Here is a 13,912-nt window from a genome sequence, read left to right as displayed (position 1 = left end):
ATCAGGCAAGAGTTCTCCTAGGAACCTTAAGAGCTAACCTTTATTTATTTTCAGTCTAGCTTCTGGTACACACTTAAGTCATTCTGATCATTTGCAACTCTTATCCCCAAACATCACCACCCGCTATCCTCCAAGCCTCTGCATTGGGCTAGATTGCTGTCACTTTATCACAGTTGGCCCCACATGTAACCTCCATGGTGTGATGATGATGACAAATACACCCTGACAGGGGCGGACTGGGACCAGACACTTTTTTGTTTTGTTTCTTGAGGCCCCCACATCAACCATTTTTTTTCCCTTGAGGCCTCCATTATGAGCCAGAAAATGATCATTTGTTAGATAGGCCCACAGGGCTAAAAATGTACTAGCCCATCTGGCATTTTCCCAATATACCAGATGCCCAGTCCACCCTGCTGTCATCTTCCTATGGTTCCATAAGAGTTTGTCCAAGCAGGCACTGGCAGCGTTTGAGTTAAAACACTCAGAGACCTCTGTCCATCTATATTTGTCTGCCATGTCGTTGTTAAACAGGGTGTGTCATTGCCAAGCAGGGTGCATTTTAATTTATATATATATGTGAGTCAACCTTTCTAGGAGCAGAGACAAAGCATCGCTACACAGAACAATGTAGCCCAATGTACTATGAATAGACCTCTTGGGGCCACAGGGGACTGCGTTGTAGTGGCTCCTTAATAAATCACCTCAGTGCCGAAGTACACAGGGCACAAGGTTTAATCAACTTGTTTGTTTCTGAAGCATGCCCCCCTTTGATGATGGACATTTTGGTGTTTCTTGTTGTCAAGATGGCTGGTGTATGTGGCCAATTGTGTTGCCAGATTCTTGAAGAACAGAAATAGCAGAGGGGTGCTTCAGTCATTCCAAAACAACCACAGGTGCTCCTGGAGGGCAATCAGAATTGAAAAGCAGAAGGAAAAATTCAAACTACAAAAAGTGGCATAACAAATCCAAGTCCAGGTGCTCGTTTGGCTTTGAAAGTTAAAAAGCATCAGGCCTGCAAAGCCTAATCATTAAAATCCAGACGGAAAATATTTACTGTATGGGCTAAGACATTATTAAAATACACCAGGCTTATGCCTTCATCAGGGTGTCTCAATTGTGTTGGCAGATTGTTAGCAATTTTTTGGGCTGGCCCAAATCGGAACCCGCTCATGTGGTGACCTCACCTGTGTCACTTTTTATTTTGATCCTCTTTGGACCCAACCAGCCCTACTTAACTCCCAACTTCATACTGCAACAAGCTGCATCTCAATGTAAATAAAATGTATGAATTGTTGCCTATATCGAATACATTTTTCCCAGAGTAAGGTATTCTACAATATGTAAGTAGTCAGAGCTCAATGATAACAACGTATTGGTATTTATTTGGAAAGTCAGTGGCCAATGTGCAACAGACAGCTGTGTGTAATTCATTCATAAAACAGAATGTTTTTGGTACATTTTTAGACCACAGCTTTTTTCCAGCAGGTAACCAAACATGGTTTGTATACTTTTGTAGTTGCACTCCTGAGATCTCTGGAAGATGGCTGTCACTAGCGTCCCAAATCCGAAGATTGTTACATATTTATTTTACTGATGGATCCCATTCAGCGCTGTGTGTCTGCATTCAAGAGGGCATAGTTGCATACAGTTTTCTCCAGCTAGGGGGCAGAAACCTTTAATAGGCTCAGGGAGGTAAAGATAGATTCTGCAGTGACAGCAGAGCATGTTTGGTGAAGGTTGACCTGGCTGAAGCTCCTAAGTCTCTGTCAAAGGCTGTAGGTTGTCATCCCAGATGATGCTCTGAGCTGCTGATGATCGCCCTCGATATCAAATTGTATTTGTCACATGCGGCGAATACAACAGGTGTAGACCTTACAGTGAAATGCTTACTTACAAGCCCTTAACCAACAACGCAGTTTAAAAAAAATACCAACAACAAAAAAAGGTAAAAGATAAGAATCACAAATGATTAAAGAGCAGCAGTAAATAACAATAGCAGGGCTATATACAGGGGGTACCGGTACAGAGTCAATGTGCGGGGGCACCGGTTAGTCGAGGTAATTGAGGTAATATGTTCATGTAGGTAGAGTTATTAAAGTTATAGATAATAACAGAGAGTAGCAGCAGCGTTCCTGGGGGGGTGCAAAGCAAATAGTTTTGTAGCCATTTGATTAGCTGTTCAGGAGTCTTATGGCTTGGGGGTAGAAGCTATTTAGGAGCCTCTTGACCTAGACTTGGCGCTCCGGTACCGCTTTCCATGCGGTACCAGAGAGAACAGTCTATGACTAGGGGGGATGGAGTCTTTGACCATTTCTAGGGCCTTCCTCTGACACCACCTGGTATAGAGGTCCTGGATGGCACGAAGCTTGTCCCCGGTGATGTACTGGGTCGTACACAATACCCTCTGTAGTGCCTTGCGGTCGGAGGCCGAGCAGTTGCCGTAACAGGCAGTGATGCAACAAGTCAGGATGCTCACGATGGTGCAGCTGTAAAACCTTTTGAGGATCTGAGAACCCATGCCAAATCTTTTCAGTCTCCTGAGGGGGAATAGGTTTTGTTGTGCCCTCTTCACGACTGTCTTGTGTGCTTGGACCATGTTAGTTTGTTGGTGATGTGGACACCAAGGAACTTGAAGCTCTCAACCTGCTCCACTACAGCCTTGTCGATGAGAATGGGGGCGTGCTCGGTCCTCCTTTTCCTGTAGTGCACAATCATCTCCTTTGCCTTGATCACGTTGAGGGAGAGGTTGTTGTCCTTGCACCACACGGTCAGGTCTCTGACCTCCTCCCTATAGGCTGTCTCATCGTTGTCGGTGATCAGGCCTACCACTGTTGTGTCATCAGCAAGTTTAATGATGGCGTTGGAGTCGTGCCTGGCCGTGCAGTCATGAGTGAACGATATGCTGTCACGGGGCGAGAAAGGCCCCTTGGAGAAAGTGTAGATGCCAACTTTGTATCTAATCCCTCACTGAGGCACGAACAGTTGACATGGTTTTGAGGGGGTGAAGATTGGGGTGGCTAGATAAAGAGGTCAAGAGCCTTTGAAGTAATCCTCCAGATCAGAGCCTCAATTCTGCGCGGACAATCCTACCGATATCCTATCTTAATTAGAGCAGTTTCTCACAGCCCGAAAATAAATCTGCAGCAACAGGAAATGTGAATTATTATGTGGATCGTAATTGTTACGGATACAGGTATCCTGTGTGTGTGTATTTATTTTCTCTCCTTCTCCCCTAACAGGTGGCAATCATCATTCCCCAATCAGTCACCAATCAGTCGCTAATCAGAAGACACCTGCTCCTTTTCCCTTACCCAATCACATTCCCTTTCCCTTGGTTTAAAAACCCTGTCAGTTGTTTTCTCTAGAGCTCGATCTCTGTCATGCAATCTCTCTCTAGATCTCTTGTGTGTTGTGTGTTTGCAGAGGATAAGTTCATTAGAGTTAACTGCACCTCAGATTGCAGCCCAAATAAATGCTTCACAGAGTTCAAGTAACAGACACATCTCAACATCAACTGTTCAGAGGAGACTTTGTGAATCAAGCCTTCATGGTTGAATGGTTGAATTGCTGCAAAGAAACCACTAAGGACACCAATAATAAGAAGAGACTTGCTTGGGCAAAGAAACACGAGCAATGGACATTAGACCGGTGGAAATCTGTCCTTTGGTCTGATGACTCCAAACTGAGGGATTTTTTGTTCCAACCGCTGTGTCTTTTTTTTAATTTTAAATTTAATTTTATCCCTTTTTCTCCCCAATTTTCGTGGTATCCAATCGCTAGTAATTGCTATCTTGTCTCATCGCTACAACTCCCGTACGGGCTCGGGAGAGACGAAGGTCGAAAGCCATGCGTCCTCCGAAGCACAACCCAACCAAGCCGCACTGCTTCTTTAACACAGCGCGCCTCCAACCCGGAAGCCAGCCGCACCAATGTGTCGGAGGAAACACCGTGCACCCGCCCCCCTCGGTTAGCGCGCACTGCGCCCGGCCCGCCACAGGAGTCGCTGGAGCGCGATGAGACAAGGATATCCCTACCGGCCAAACCCTCCCTAACCCGGACGACGCTAAGCCAATTGTGCGTCGCCCCACGGACCTCCCGGTTGCGGCCGGCTGCGACAGAGCCTGGGCGCGAACCCAGAGACTCTGGTGGCGCAGCTAGCACTGCGATGCAGTGCTCTAGACCACTGCGCCACCCGGGAGGCCCTAACCGCCGTGTCTTTGTGAGACGCAGAGTAGGTGAAGGGATGATCTCTGCATGTGTAGTTCCCACCGTGAAGCATTGAGGAGGAGGTGTGATGTTGTGGGGGTGCATTGCTGGTGACACTGTTGGTGATTTATGTAGAATTCAAGGCACACTTAACCAGCATGGCTACCACAGCATTCTGCAGCAATACGCCATCCCATCGGGTTTGCGCTTAGTGAGACTATCATTTGTTTTTCTACAGGACAATGACCCAACACACCTCCAGGCTGTGTAAGGGCTATTTGACCAAGAAGGAGAGTGATGGTGCCGCATCAGATGACCTGGCCTCCACAATCACCCGACCTCAACTCAATTGAGATGGTTTCCTTCATCGCAGAGTGAAGGAAAAGCAGCCAACAAGTTCTCAGCATATGTGGGAACTCCTTCAAGACTGTTGGAAAAACATTCCTCATGAAGCTGGTTGAGAGAATGCTAAGAGTGTGCAAAGCTGTCATCAAGGCAAAGGGTGGCTACTTTGAAGAATCTAAAATCTAAAATATATTTTGATTTGTTGAACACTTTTTTTTGATTCCATATGTGTTATTTCATAGTTTCAATGTCTTCACTAATATTCTGCAATGTAGAAAATAGTAAAAATAAACAAAAACCCTTGAATGAGTAGGTGTGTCCAAACTTTTGACTGGTACATTATATACAGAAAAATATATCTCATAATTTAGAAGAAACTGTTCCAGTTCTTTTAGTTCAACCATTTTTATGTGAATGGCATCGGCCAGCTCTCTCACACGTGGTGGCAGTGGTGAGATAGGTTCACTATTACCCAACGGCAAGACCCAAGATTTAACATTTTTCGAAGAAAAGGTTTGTAAGGAACAGTGTGCTATTCAACGGTGTAAAGCAATATGGTGGGTGACAGGACTTCATTCAGGAGATTGCTGGACCTGAGGAGTGGTTTGTCTGGAGGATGGAGCGTGGCCAGTGCCCAAGGGGTGAGCCGTTCATGAGTCCACTGGTGCTAAAGCGAGCTAGGAGAGCTACTTCCACGGCTTCATCAGGTGACGCTCAGAGGTCCATGGGGGCAGTTTCCCGGGGCTCCAGAGGGAGGCAGCCTAATGGTCTAGTCTGGAGGCCCAGCTTGGGAAACCCCAGTTCATTCTGCAGAGGGCGAGCTGGTGGGGCTGACACTCGTCGTCTGGCGTGAGGAGCTGTCTTCCGCGGTCCAATGTAGTTGTCTTAGGCAACGTGCCTCGCGAGAGGTGCATGTCATCACCACCATACCATCAAATGGCAAGAGCTGTGTCTGTGTGGCCTGTTTGTTACAGGCTAAGAGTAGCTTCACATCACTTTTGTCTAGCTAGGAAGAAGGGAATGATGTGTGATGCCAACACAATCCTTTGAACGTTGCTACTTATTTATATTGTATTTGTGTTTGTATTGTATTCCAGGTTCCTGTTTAACGTACGTTATTCCTATCATGCCATAGTTGTGATCACATTTCACCTGAACCAGTTAAGTGTCTAGTAATTGAGTGTTTGTGTCTGAATTGGTATTGGCTAAAGAGGTAATTGTAGGCCCCTCTCCCTACTGTAAATGAGATAATGAGCTACACTTGTGTTTGTGGGAGAGTGCCAGTGGGAAGAGAGGAAAGCAGGGATAGACTGGCAAAAATGATTCTTGGTCTTGATTTTAATGTTTTGCCATTCCGAAGCCTGTTTTCATATTTCAATATTATTGAATATCTCCAAATTTGTAAGAAACTGGTCCAATTGTTTTAGTAAATCCCTTTATGTGAAGGGCATCGGCCAGCCCTCTCACACATTGCCATTACCGTTGATGTTACACAAAGGGGGAGAATTTTTTTTTTTGTTTGTTTGGTCTGGGAAGAATCGTTGCATGAAAAAGCAGATCAATTAATGGCATACTGTGTTCACTTCTCATATGGAATCAAGTATTATTTATCCCTGGACTATCAAGTCACTAAGGTCATTATGTACAATGTACCACTATAAAACGTTACTGAAAATGAGGAAACAACCAGTGGTCCTTAGCACACATCATTAATTCACTTCACACACTGCATGCAACCCATGTGTTTTGTTCTTGTTCACCACAAGAGGTTGTTTTTAATGGTGTAGCCAGGAGGGGGGCTATCAATGGTGGACTAATCTTCACTCACATGCCGCAAATATCACAGAAAATGTTGGCAAATCACTTGACTGGCCCCTTAATCTTTAACAGCTTACAATATTCAGTATCTATCACAGTGACAACGTGATGCATCCTCCATGAATGCTTTCTCAAATAGAAATCAGATGATCTAAATACTGTAGATGATTACTGTAATATATAATATATGCCATTTAGCAGACGCTTTTATCCAAAGTCACTTAGTCATGTGTGCATACGTTTTACATATGGGTGGGTCCCGGGAATCGAATTCACTATCCTGGCGTTACAAGTAGCCATGTTACAAGTGCCTCGCTCTACCAACTGACCTACAAAGGACTACTCTGAGACAAAATCTGTATCTGCATTGTTTATCAAATTAGAAGTGGAATTGTAATTAGACACAAGAGAAAAGGTTATTCGTAACTGCAAATATTAATGTCATTAGCTAGGTTTCCATCTAACTGATGACAGAAAATATGCACATTTTCTACCCAGTGGTGTGTTTTCGCCAAACTGAATTGTTGCGGATAAAATCTGTGCGTGATGAAGTAGTGTACACAAAATGTACTTTTTTAACTTCATTTTTCATAAACCGAATTAAAATCTAATGTTCAATGTTTTTCTATTGCATTTTCAACTCTACCAATCATTTTGTAACCAAAAACTGTTGCGTTAAATAGCAAATGTGCCTAGTCTGGTCTCGGGCACGTGCTCTCTAGCCAACAGATATGCAGATAGGCTACAGTGCAGGTACAGGCTAGTCTACAATACATGATGAGATTATTATGGAAAAGAGCGAGAATGTGTATTTGTCAAGCATCAATCATCATCACGTCACCAGAAAGAAGACCCTCAACATTTACTGGAAAGGAGCATCAAGCTCATATCGCCCCAACTCTCCCCTGTAACTATTCCCCAGGTCGTTGCTGAAAATCAGAATGTGTTCTCAGTCAATTTACCTGGTAGAATAAGGGTTAAATAAAGTAAAATATTGTGCACTTTCACCACCCTGTGAAGATAATGTTAACTTATTTAATCTGCAGCCTAAAACTATTATATCAATATTTGCTCATAAAGGTGTTTCCTTCGCCATTTCTCTAATACAATTTGTTCTGAAACTTCCTCTTTCCGTAACAGCGGTCTTTTCATATATATTTTTTTATACGGTAATAAACTCTGTGGATGGAAACGTGGTCAGTTGGTGTTTATATTCATTAGTGCTGATCGAGTTGAACGTCATTTGCATTCCACACACCACAGTTTGACTTCTTGGCAAACATCCCACATTGTGAAAAACAAACAAACAAGCCATCTGTTCTCTGTGCTGCCTTCACACGATATTCACCACGACATTCTGATATTCTAAGGAAGTTTGGGACATCCCCTATAGGACTGTCGGGGGAAAATGTGTGGAATATGAAAGGTTTTAAAAAGCACTGTCTATGGGTTCCCGAAGGTCGCATGATATGTTCTTCTGGAAAGTACTTAAATGTGAAAGCCCTCCATTGGCACAGTGTGACATGGTATTGGAACACCGTAAGATTGGCATAGTGTGAAATGGTATTGGAACACTAAGATTGGCACAGTGTGAAATGGTATTGGAACACTAAGATTGGCACAGTGTGAAATGGTATTGGAACACTAAGATTGGCACAGTGTGAAATGGTATTGGAACACTAAGATTGGCACAGTGTGAAATGGTATTGGAACACTAAGATTGGCACAGTGTGAAATGGTATTGGAACACCGTAAGATTGGCATCGTGTGAAATGGTATTGGAACACTAAGATTGGCACAGTGTGAAATGGTATTGGAACACTGTAAGATTGGCACAGTGTGAAATGGTATTGGAACAGTGTAAGATTGGCATAGTGTGAAATATAATAAGATGGATTTAGAAAATGGTGTAATGTAAAAGAAGCTTTAGGCAAAGCTTGAAAAGTAAATTACTCATTGAATTTCTGCTAGTGTGAACTGAAATTTGCACTCTGACTTTACAAGGGCAGTTATCAGTAGGATACAGTTCAGAGAGATGGTTCTCAGGGGGAACAAGAAGAGGACAGGCTGTAGGGCAAAAAGGGTAGCCTGGGCGATAAACTATGTTCCTTGATCTGACGTTGTGAGAATCGAGTAAAGGTTATTGTTGCCACTTGTGTATTCTGGCTAATATTCTGGCACTAGGCTTGTAGCAGTTGCCACTATCGAGAATGTTGTATATGTGCCGCGGTATATTGAATGGACATTTTGCACAAATGTTTTTTCACAGTTATCACCACTGAATGACTAACTGATTTGTTCCTGAAAGGAAACCCGGGGTGACAGGGATTTAGCAGTCTTTGTATATGAATAGAAAACAGGAAGAACCCCCAAGGACAGACCTTCATTTGGATAGGGTCTACGTGACTGCCAAGGTTCAGCATTCTAAAGTGGTTTGTTGAAATACTGTACCTTTTCAGAATATGGCCCACTGTGCGCAAATCCACCCCTATGAGTTCTTCTGACAGTGGCTCCACATAATGTAAAGGCTTATTTTTAAATCAAATGTATTAAACAGTAAGTACTTCTCAGTCTCTGAAGATTTTTTTTTAATAACGCGTTGCAAGAATCTGCGTTGGTTTCATTCCAGTGGGCCTGAGTCATCTTTGTCCAACGAGAGAGAAGAAGATGAGATGGTCAAACCCACTTTAGATAAAATGTTGTTAGTGAACTATTACATATAGTGCAGTATGAAGTCCCAGTGGTTAGTACACCATTGCCTTGACCTCATGGTGGAAGCTTGAGTCATTGCCCCCCCCGAAAAAGAAAAAAAAACACAATTTGTCTGAAGAAAAGAGACAACCGTTCTCTGTGCCCTTTACCATTGATTTACAAATTCCCCTTGGGTACAGTTTGGAGCTTGGGTCATAAAAAAAAATCTGAACTATCACTGCTGAGACAAAAAAATTTAACTGTCTGTAATTTAGAAATATGGAGAATATTTTGTCATCAGTAAAATAATTGTGTGTGGGTCAAAGTCCTCTTTTATAGTTTGTCAGGTACAATTAAAATGTCTTTCAAACAAAGGAATTAGAGGAACATTTAGGTATATTAATTTTATTTTCCAGACAGAAAAATACCATACCTTTAATACATAAAATAAAGTTTTGTTGCTTTATGGTTGGTAGTAGCCTCTGTCATTTGCATACTAAAATCCAGTTCAAATCAACCTACACAATATTTGTAGACTAGTTTCGACATTAAACAAAACAACTTTTTAACAAAACCGTGTCAATGCAGGTCCGGATTTTACTGACAGTTAATGTAATGATTATTGTTTAGGGGGAGGGGATGTGTTCTCAGAAGTTCCTGATGTTACCAATAGATCAACATCACTTTTATAATGCATTCAAACACAGAAGTCGTCTTACAAATGCGACATTACATTGTATGAGTTTAGATTATTTTTGGCATAAACTGTTTGGGTAAAGCTTTGCATTTTGGTAAAGCTTTTCCACGACATGTTCCAGTTTTCCATGACATATAGCAAAACAGAAGCACAACGCATATTTTAAGCAAAAACAAATAATTCATTTTGTCCTCGTTAAATACCCTGTTGAACACAATAACTCAGTACAGCGCTTGACTTGGACTGAAACAGATTCCCGTACTGATTTTTTGCAGCCGGTACTTTTTACATTTAGGTGCAGGAGCTATACAACACTTTTGAGCTAATATTTTATAAGAGGAACAGGTGCTCAAGCAGTAGACTATTTTAGGTGCCGGTAAAAAGTCAAGCATTTTTTTAAATATATATTTTTTAATTCACCCATTGTTTTCCAATGTACAATATTCCTCTCTTGCAGCTTTATACAGTAGTGGCACTACAGCACAAATCTCCGCTCCACTGGAGAGTCGTTTCCCCCCGGGAAACTCTTCTGCACTGAAACAATCACACAGGTATACATTTACAAGAAGAAGAAGCAAAGAGCTGGAATCATGCAGCTGCATTCAGTCAAAATCTCCACAGTGAGAGTCTGTACACGATTGTTGATCAGTCTGTACCCACTGTTGACCAGATGGTCACTGGTACATCTGTACATCTTAACTGTAAAAATGTATACATTCAGGGGCGGCAGGTAGCCTAGTGGTTAGAGCCTTGGACTAGTAACCGAAAGGTTGCAAGATCAAATCCCCTGCTGACAATGTGAAAATCTGTCGTTCTGAACAAGGCTGTTAACCAGGCTGTCATTGTAAATAAGATTTTGTTCTTAACTAACTTGCCTAGTTAAATAAAGGTAAATAAATACATGCCTTTAGTGGAGTAGTCTACTCCTTAATAGAAAGATTGATTGTTTAGTAACAAAAACAACACGTGTGCAACTATGGTGCAAAACAGACAGGGTTGGCTTAGATTGTTGACAACGTGTAAACTATATTTTGTCTCCAATATTTAAGTTGCACAATGAGCACTTGTTGTCTCTGAAATACACTGTTACAGTTGTTGGTAAGCTAGCTAGCAATTTTTTTTGCAACGTTAGCATAGAAGTGACATCAGTCAAAACAACTCAAAACAAGGCATGGTATCAAGAACAAGATAAAACTAGCTGAAACGACCTACCTACGAGTCCCCACTTTCTTGTCATCTGGCCGTCCAGAATCACAACAACACACTGACTTGACTGGAAAGAAGATTAATATTCATCTGAAGCTTAAACTCTTGAAGGGATACTTCAGGATTTTGGCAATGAAGCCCTTTATCTATTTCTCCAGAGTCTTGAACTTGTAGATACTTTTTTTTTTAAATCTCTGCATGCAGTTTGAAGGAAATTGCTTACTAGCATTAGCACAACTGCTAACTAGCGTTGGAGCAATGACTGGAAGTCTATGGTAACTGCTAGCTTGCTGTACCATAGACTTCCTGTCATTGTGCTAACGCTAGTTATCATTGGCTCGCAAAGCTGTCTCTAACTTCCTTCATACTGGATGCAGAGACATGAACATTGTATCCATGAGTTCGTCTGATTCTGGGAAAGTAGATAAAGGACTTCCTTAACAAAATACCTTTAAGAGTAATGACTTGGAATTAATAGTTTCAGATAAAGGCAAATCAAAGTCATAAGTCAATGCACTGACTAAGTCACTCTGAATAAGTGTCTACTTTAATGTCCAAAAATTTAAATGTAAAGGCCAAAATAATAAAATAAAATAATTATGATGGTACAAAAAGTTAAAACAATTCAGTTTGATTTTGGAATTAGCACGAGGTCCTTTATTTCATGAAGCCAAATACCCTCGGCTGTAAAGATTAACTTTCCCCATTCACATTATGTCAGTGCTCTTACCTCCTAATGATTGTCCATCATTTTGGCGGTTCCAGACAGTGTATCTTTTTCATCTGTCTAGACCAGTGGTATTTAGATCCGAGCCAGGTGTGTAGTACCGCTGGTTTTCTGTTCTACCTGATAATTATGAACCGTTCTGACTCTCACAACCCAAGGCTCGTGCAAGGCTATATACTCTTACTTACTAATAATTAATTGCACCCAGCTGGTGTCCCAGGTCTAAATCAGTCCTTGATTAGAGATTCAGATTAAAATATTCCTGGTGTTTTTACCTTTTTTTAATGAATACATAGAATTGTTAAATATGTGTTTGTCTACTGTGAATCTATACATTATTTTTGTACATAGTCGCGGTCATGATTGTACGTTTCACATTAGTGAAACAGATCATCAGAGATCATTCACCAGATTGTTGATGGAGACATACAGTGTCTGGGAATTTAAAAGCTACTTCTTCAAAATGCCAATCTGCAGCAGGATACCTCTGTTAATAATGTGACAAACTCTCTTGAAGGGAGGCGCCAAGTTCACTGGAAATATCCAACGGCTCGTGCAATGACATACATTTCTGAAAATATGCAGTTGACGGTGCAGCTACATCTATTTTGAAGCAATTGTTGTTGTTTTTTAACCTGTACTCCAGTACAGGTCAACTTTTTTAATACCAAGATATGTATTATTATGCTCAGAAAGCAGGTGTAGATGTTACATTTCACTAGACGCATGTGACAAATGAAATTTGATTTGAAGCTGCCATCTCAAGTTCTATTCAGCACGTACTGCAAATCCTTTGCACCATTGTAAACCACTCAGTGATTTGAGAACTATATACATTCGTCAAACAACCACGTCGGACATCATCTTTGAAGGAGCTTTTGACAGGGCATCTCTGCCTGGTTTTCAATCTGAGCTGTAAGGAAAATCAGCTTTTTAGCCATCTCTTGAGACTGGATGTTCAAAAGTTTGTGTGCTGTTGAACATGAACTGCTAAACAGGAGTGCAAAAGCAGTGATGCAGAATCTACCAATGTCTTCTAGATGAGAAATATCGATTTGTCTGTATCTCCTGAGATATTTTTTTCATAGAATTGCTCAAATAATATGTCAAAGCATCAGGTTTTAATTATTTTTTCTTCTTCTTGTGTTTAGGGAGTTTAGTGACAGGAGAATTCTACTGTGGTTTGGTGACCAAAGCGTGCAATAACATAGATTGGATAAGCACATCCTTAGATCCTTAAAATCCCTTATAACAATACATCTCGATCATCCCAGAATCATCGTCCATCGGATCAGTTTTGTGTATTAAGCTCCCTCCTCTCCTAGGAAGTCCTTTCAAGGAAAGGTGGTCTCATGCTCCTTGTCTTCATGTAGGCCCGCAATGCCATTAATGGGCGTGGCCTCACTGAGAATGCTGCGGAGTGTTACCCGGGTAACACTGAGTGACTGCTTCCTGGGCACGGGGTGCCGTGGCCGATGACACATCACTTCCTTGAACATCTCTCGGAAGCGGGTGGACATGAGGTTGTAGAGGATCGGGTTGACGGCCGAGCTGAGGTAGAAGAAGACGCCAGAGACCACGTGGACGTACTTGTACACCTCCAGCTGGATGCTGGTCCACTCGTCGATGAAGCTCCACATGAGTCTGTCGGTGTGGAACGGAGCCCAGCAGATTCCAAAAACCACCACCAGAACAACTAGAGAGAGAGAGAGATTCTTATTATTTTCATATTGTATTGATATCAACACTATGAAATTACACATATGGAATCATGTAGTAACCAAAAAAGTGTTAAACAAATCAAAATATATTTTATATTTGAGATTCTTCCAAATAGCCACCCTTTGTCTTGATGACAGCTTTGCACACACTTGGCATTATCTAAACCAGCTTCATGAGGTAGTCATCTGGAATGCATTTCAATTAGCAGGTGTGCCTTATTAGAAGTTAATTTGTGGAATTTCATTCCTTCTTAATGCGTTTGAGCCAATCAGTTGTGTTGTGACAAGGTAGGGTTGGTGTACAGAAGATATCCCTATTTGGTAAAAGACCAAGTCCATATTATGGCAAGAACAGCTCAAATAAGCAGAGAAAAATGACAGTACATCATTACTTCAAGACATGAAGGTCAGATAATCTGAACAATTTTAAGAACTTTGAAAGTTTCAAGTGCAGTCGAAAAAACCATCAAGTGCTATGATGAAACTGGCTCTCGTGAGGAC

At 41.7% G+C, this 13,912-nt stretch overlaps 1 protein-coding gene across 1 annotated transcript in view; it reads right to left on the bottom strand.

Moving 5' to 3' along the window:
• Positions 1–9,459: 9,459 nt before the first annotated feature.
• The window catches only part of nmur1a (neuromedin U receptor 1a), a 55,139-nt gene continuing 50,686 nt past the window's right edge, over positions 9,460–13,912 (bottom strand). Inside the window, exon 3 of the mRNA XM_071342401.1 lies at positions 9,460–13,386. Coding sequence (XP_071198502.1) covers positions 13,025–13,386 — 362 coding nt within the window. The 3' untranslated portion in view covers positions 9,460–13,024. The remainder of the gene's footprint in view (positions 13,387–13,912) is intronic.

Source organism: Salvelinus alpinus, chromosome 15, assembly GCF_045679555.1.
Source record: "Salvelinus alpinus chromosome 15, SLU_Salpinus.1, whole genome shotgun sequence".
NCBI lineage: Eukaryota > Metazoa > Chordata > Actinopteri > Salmoniformes > Salmonidae > Salvelinus > Salvelinus alpinus.
Note: the sequence above shows the minus strand (reverse complement) of the source record. Positions and strands in the feature narration are given on the sequence as shown.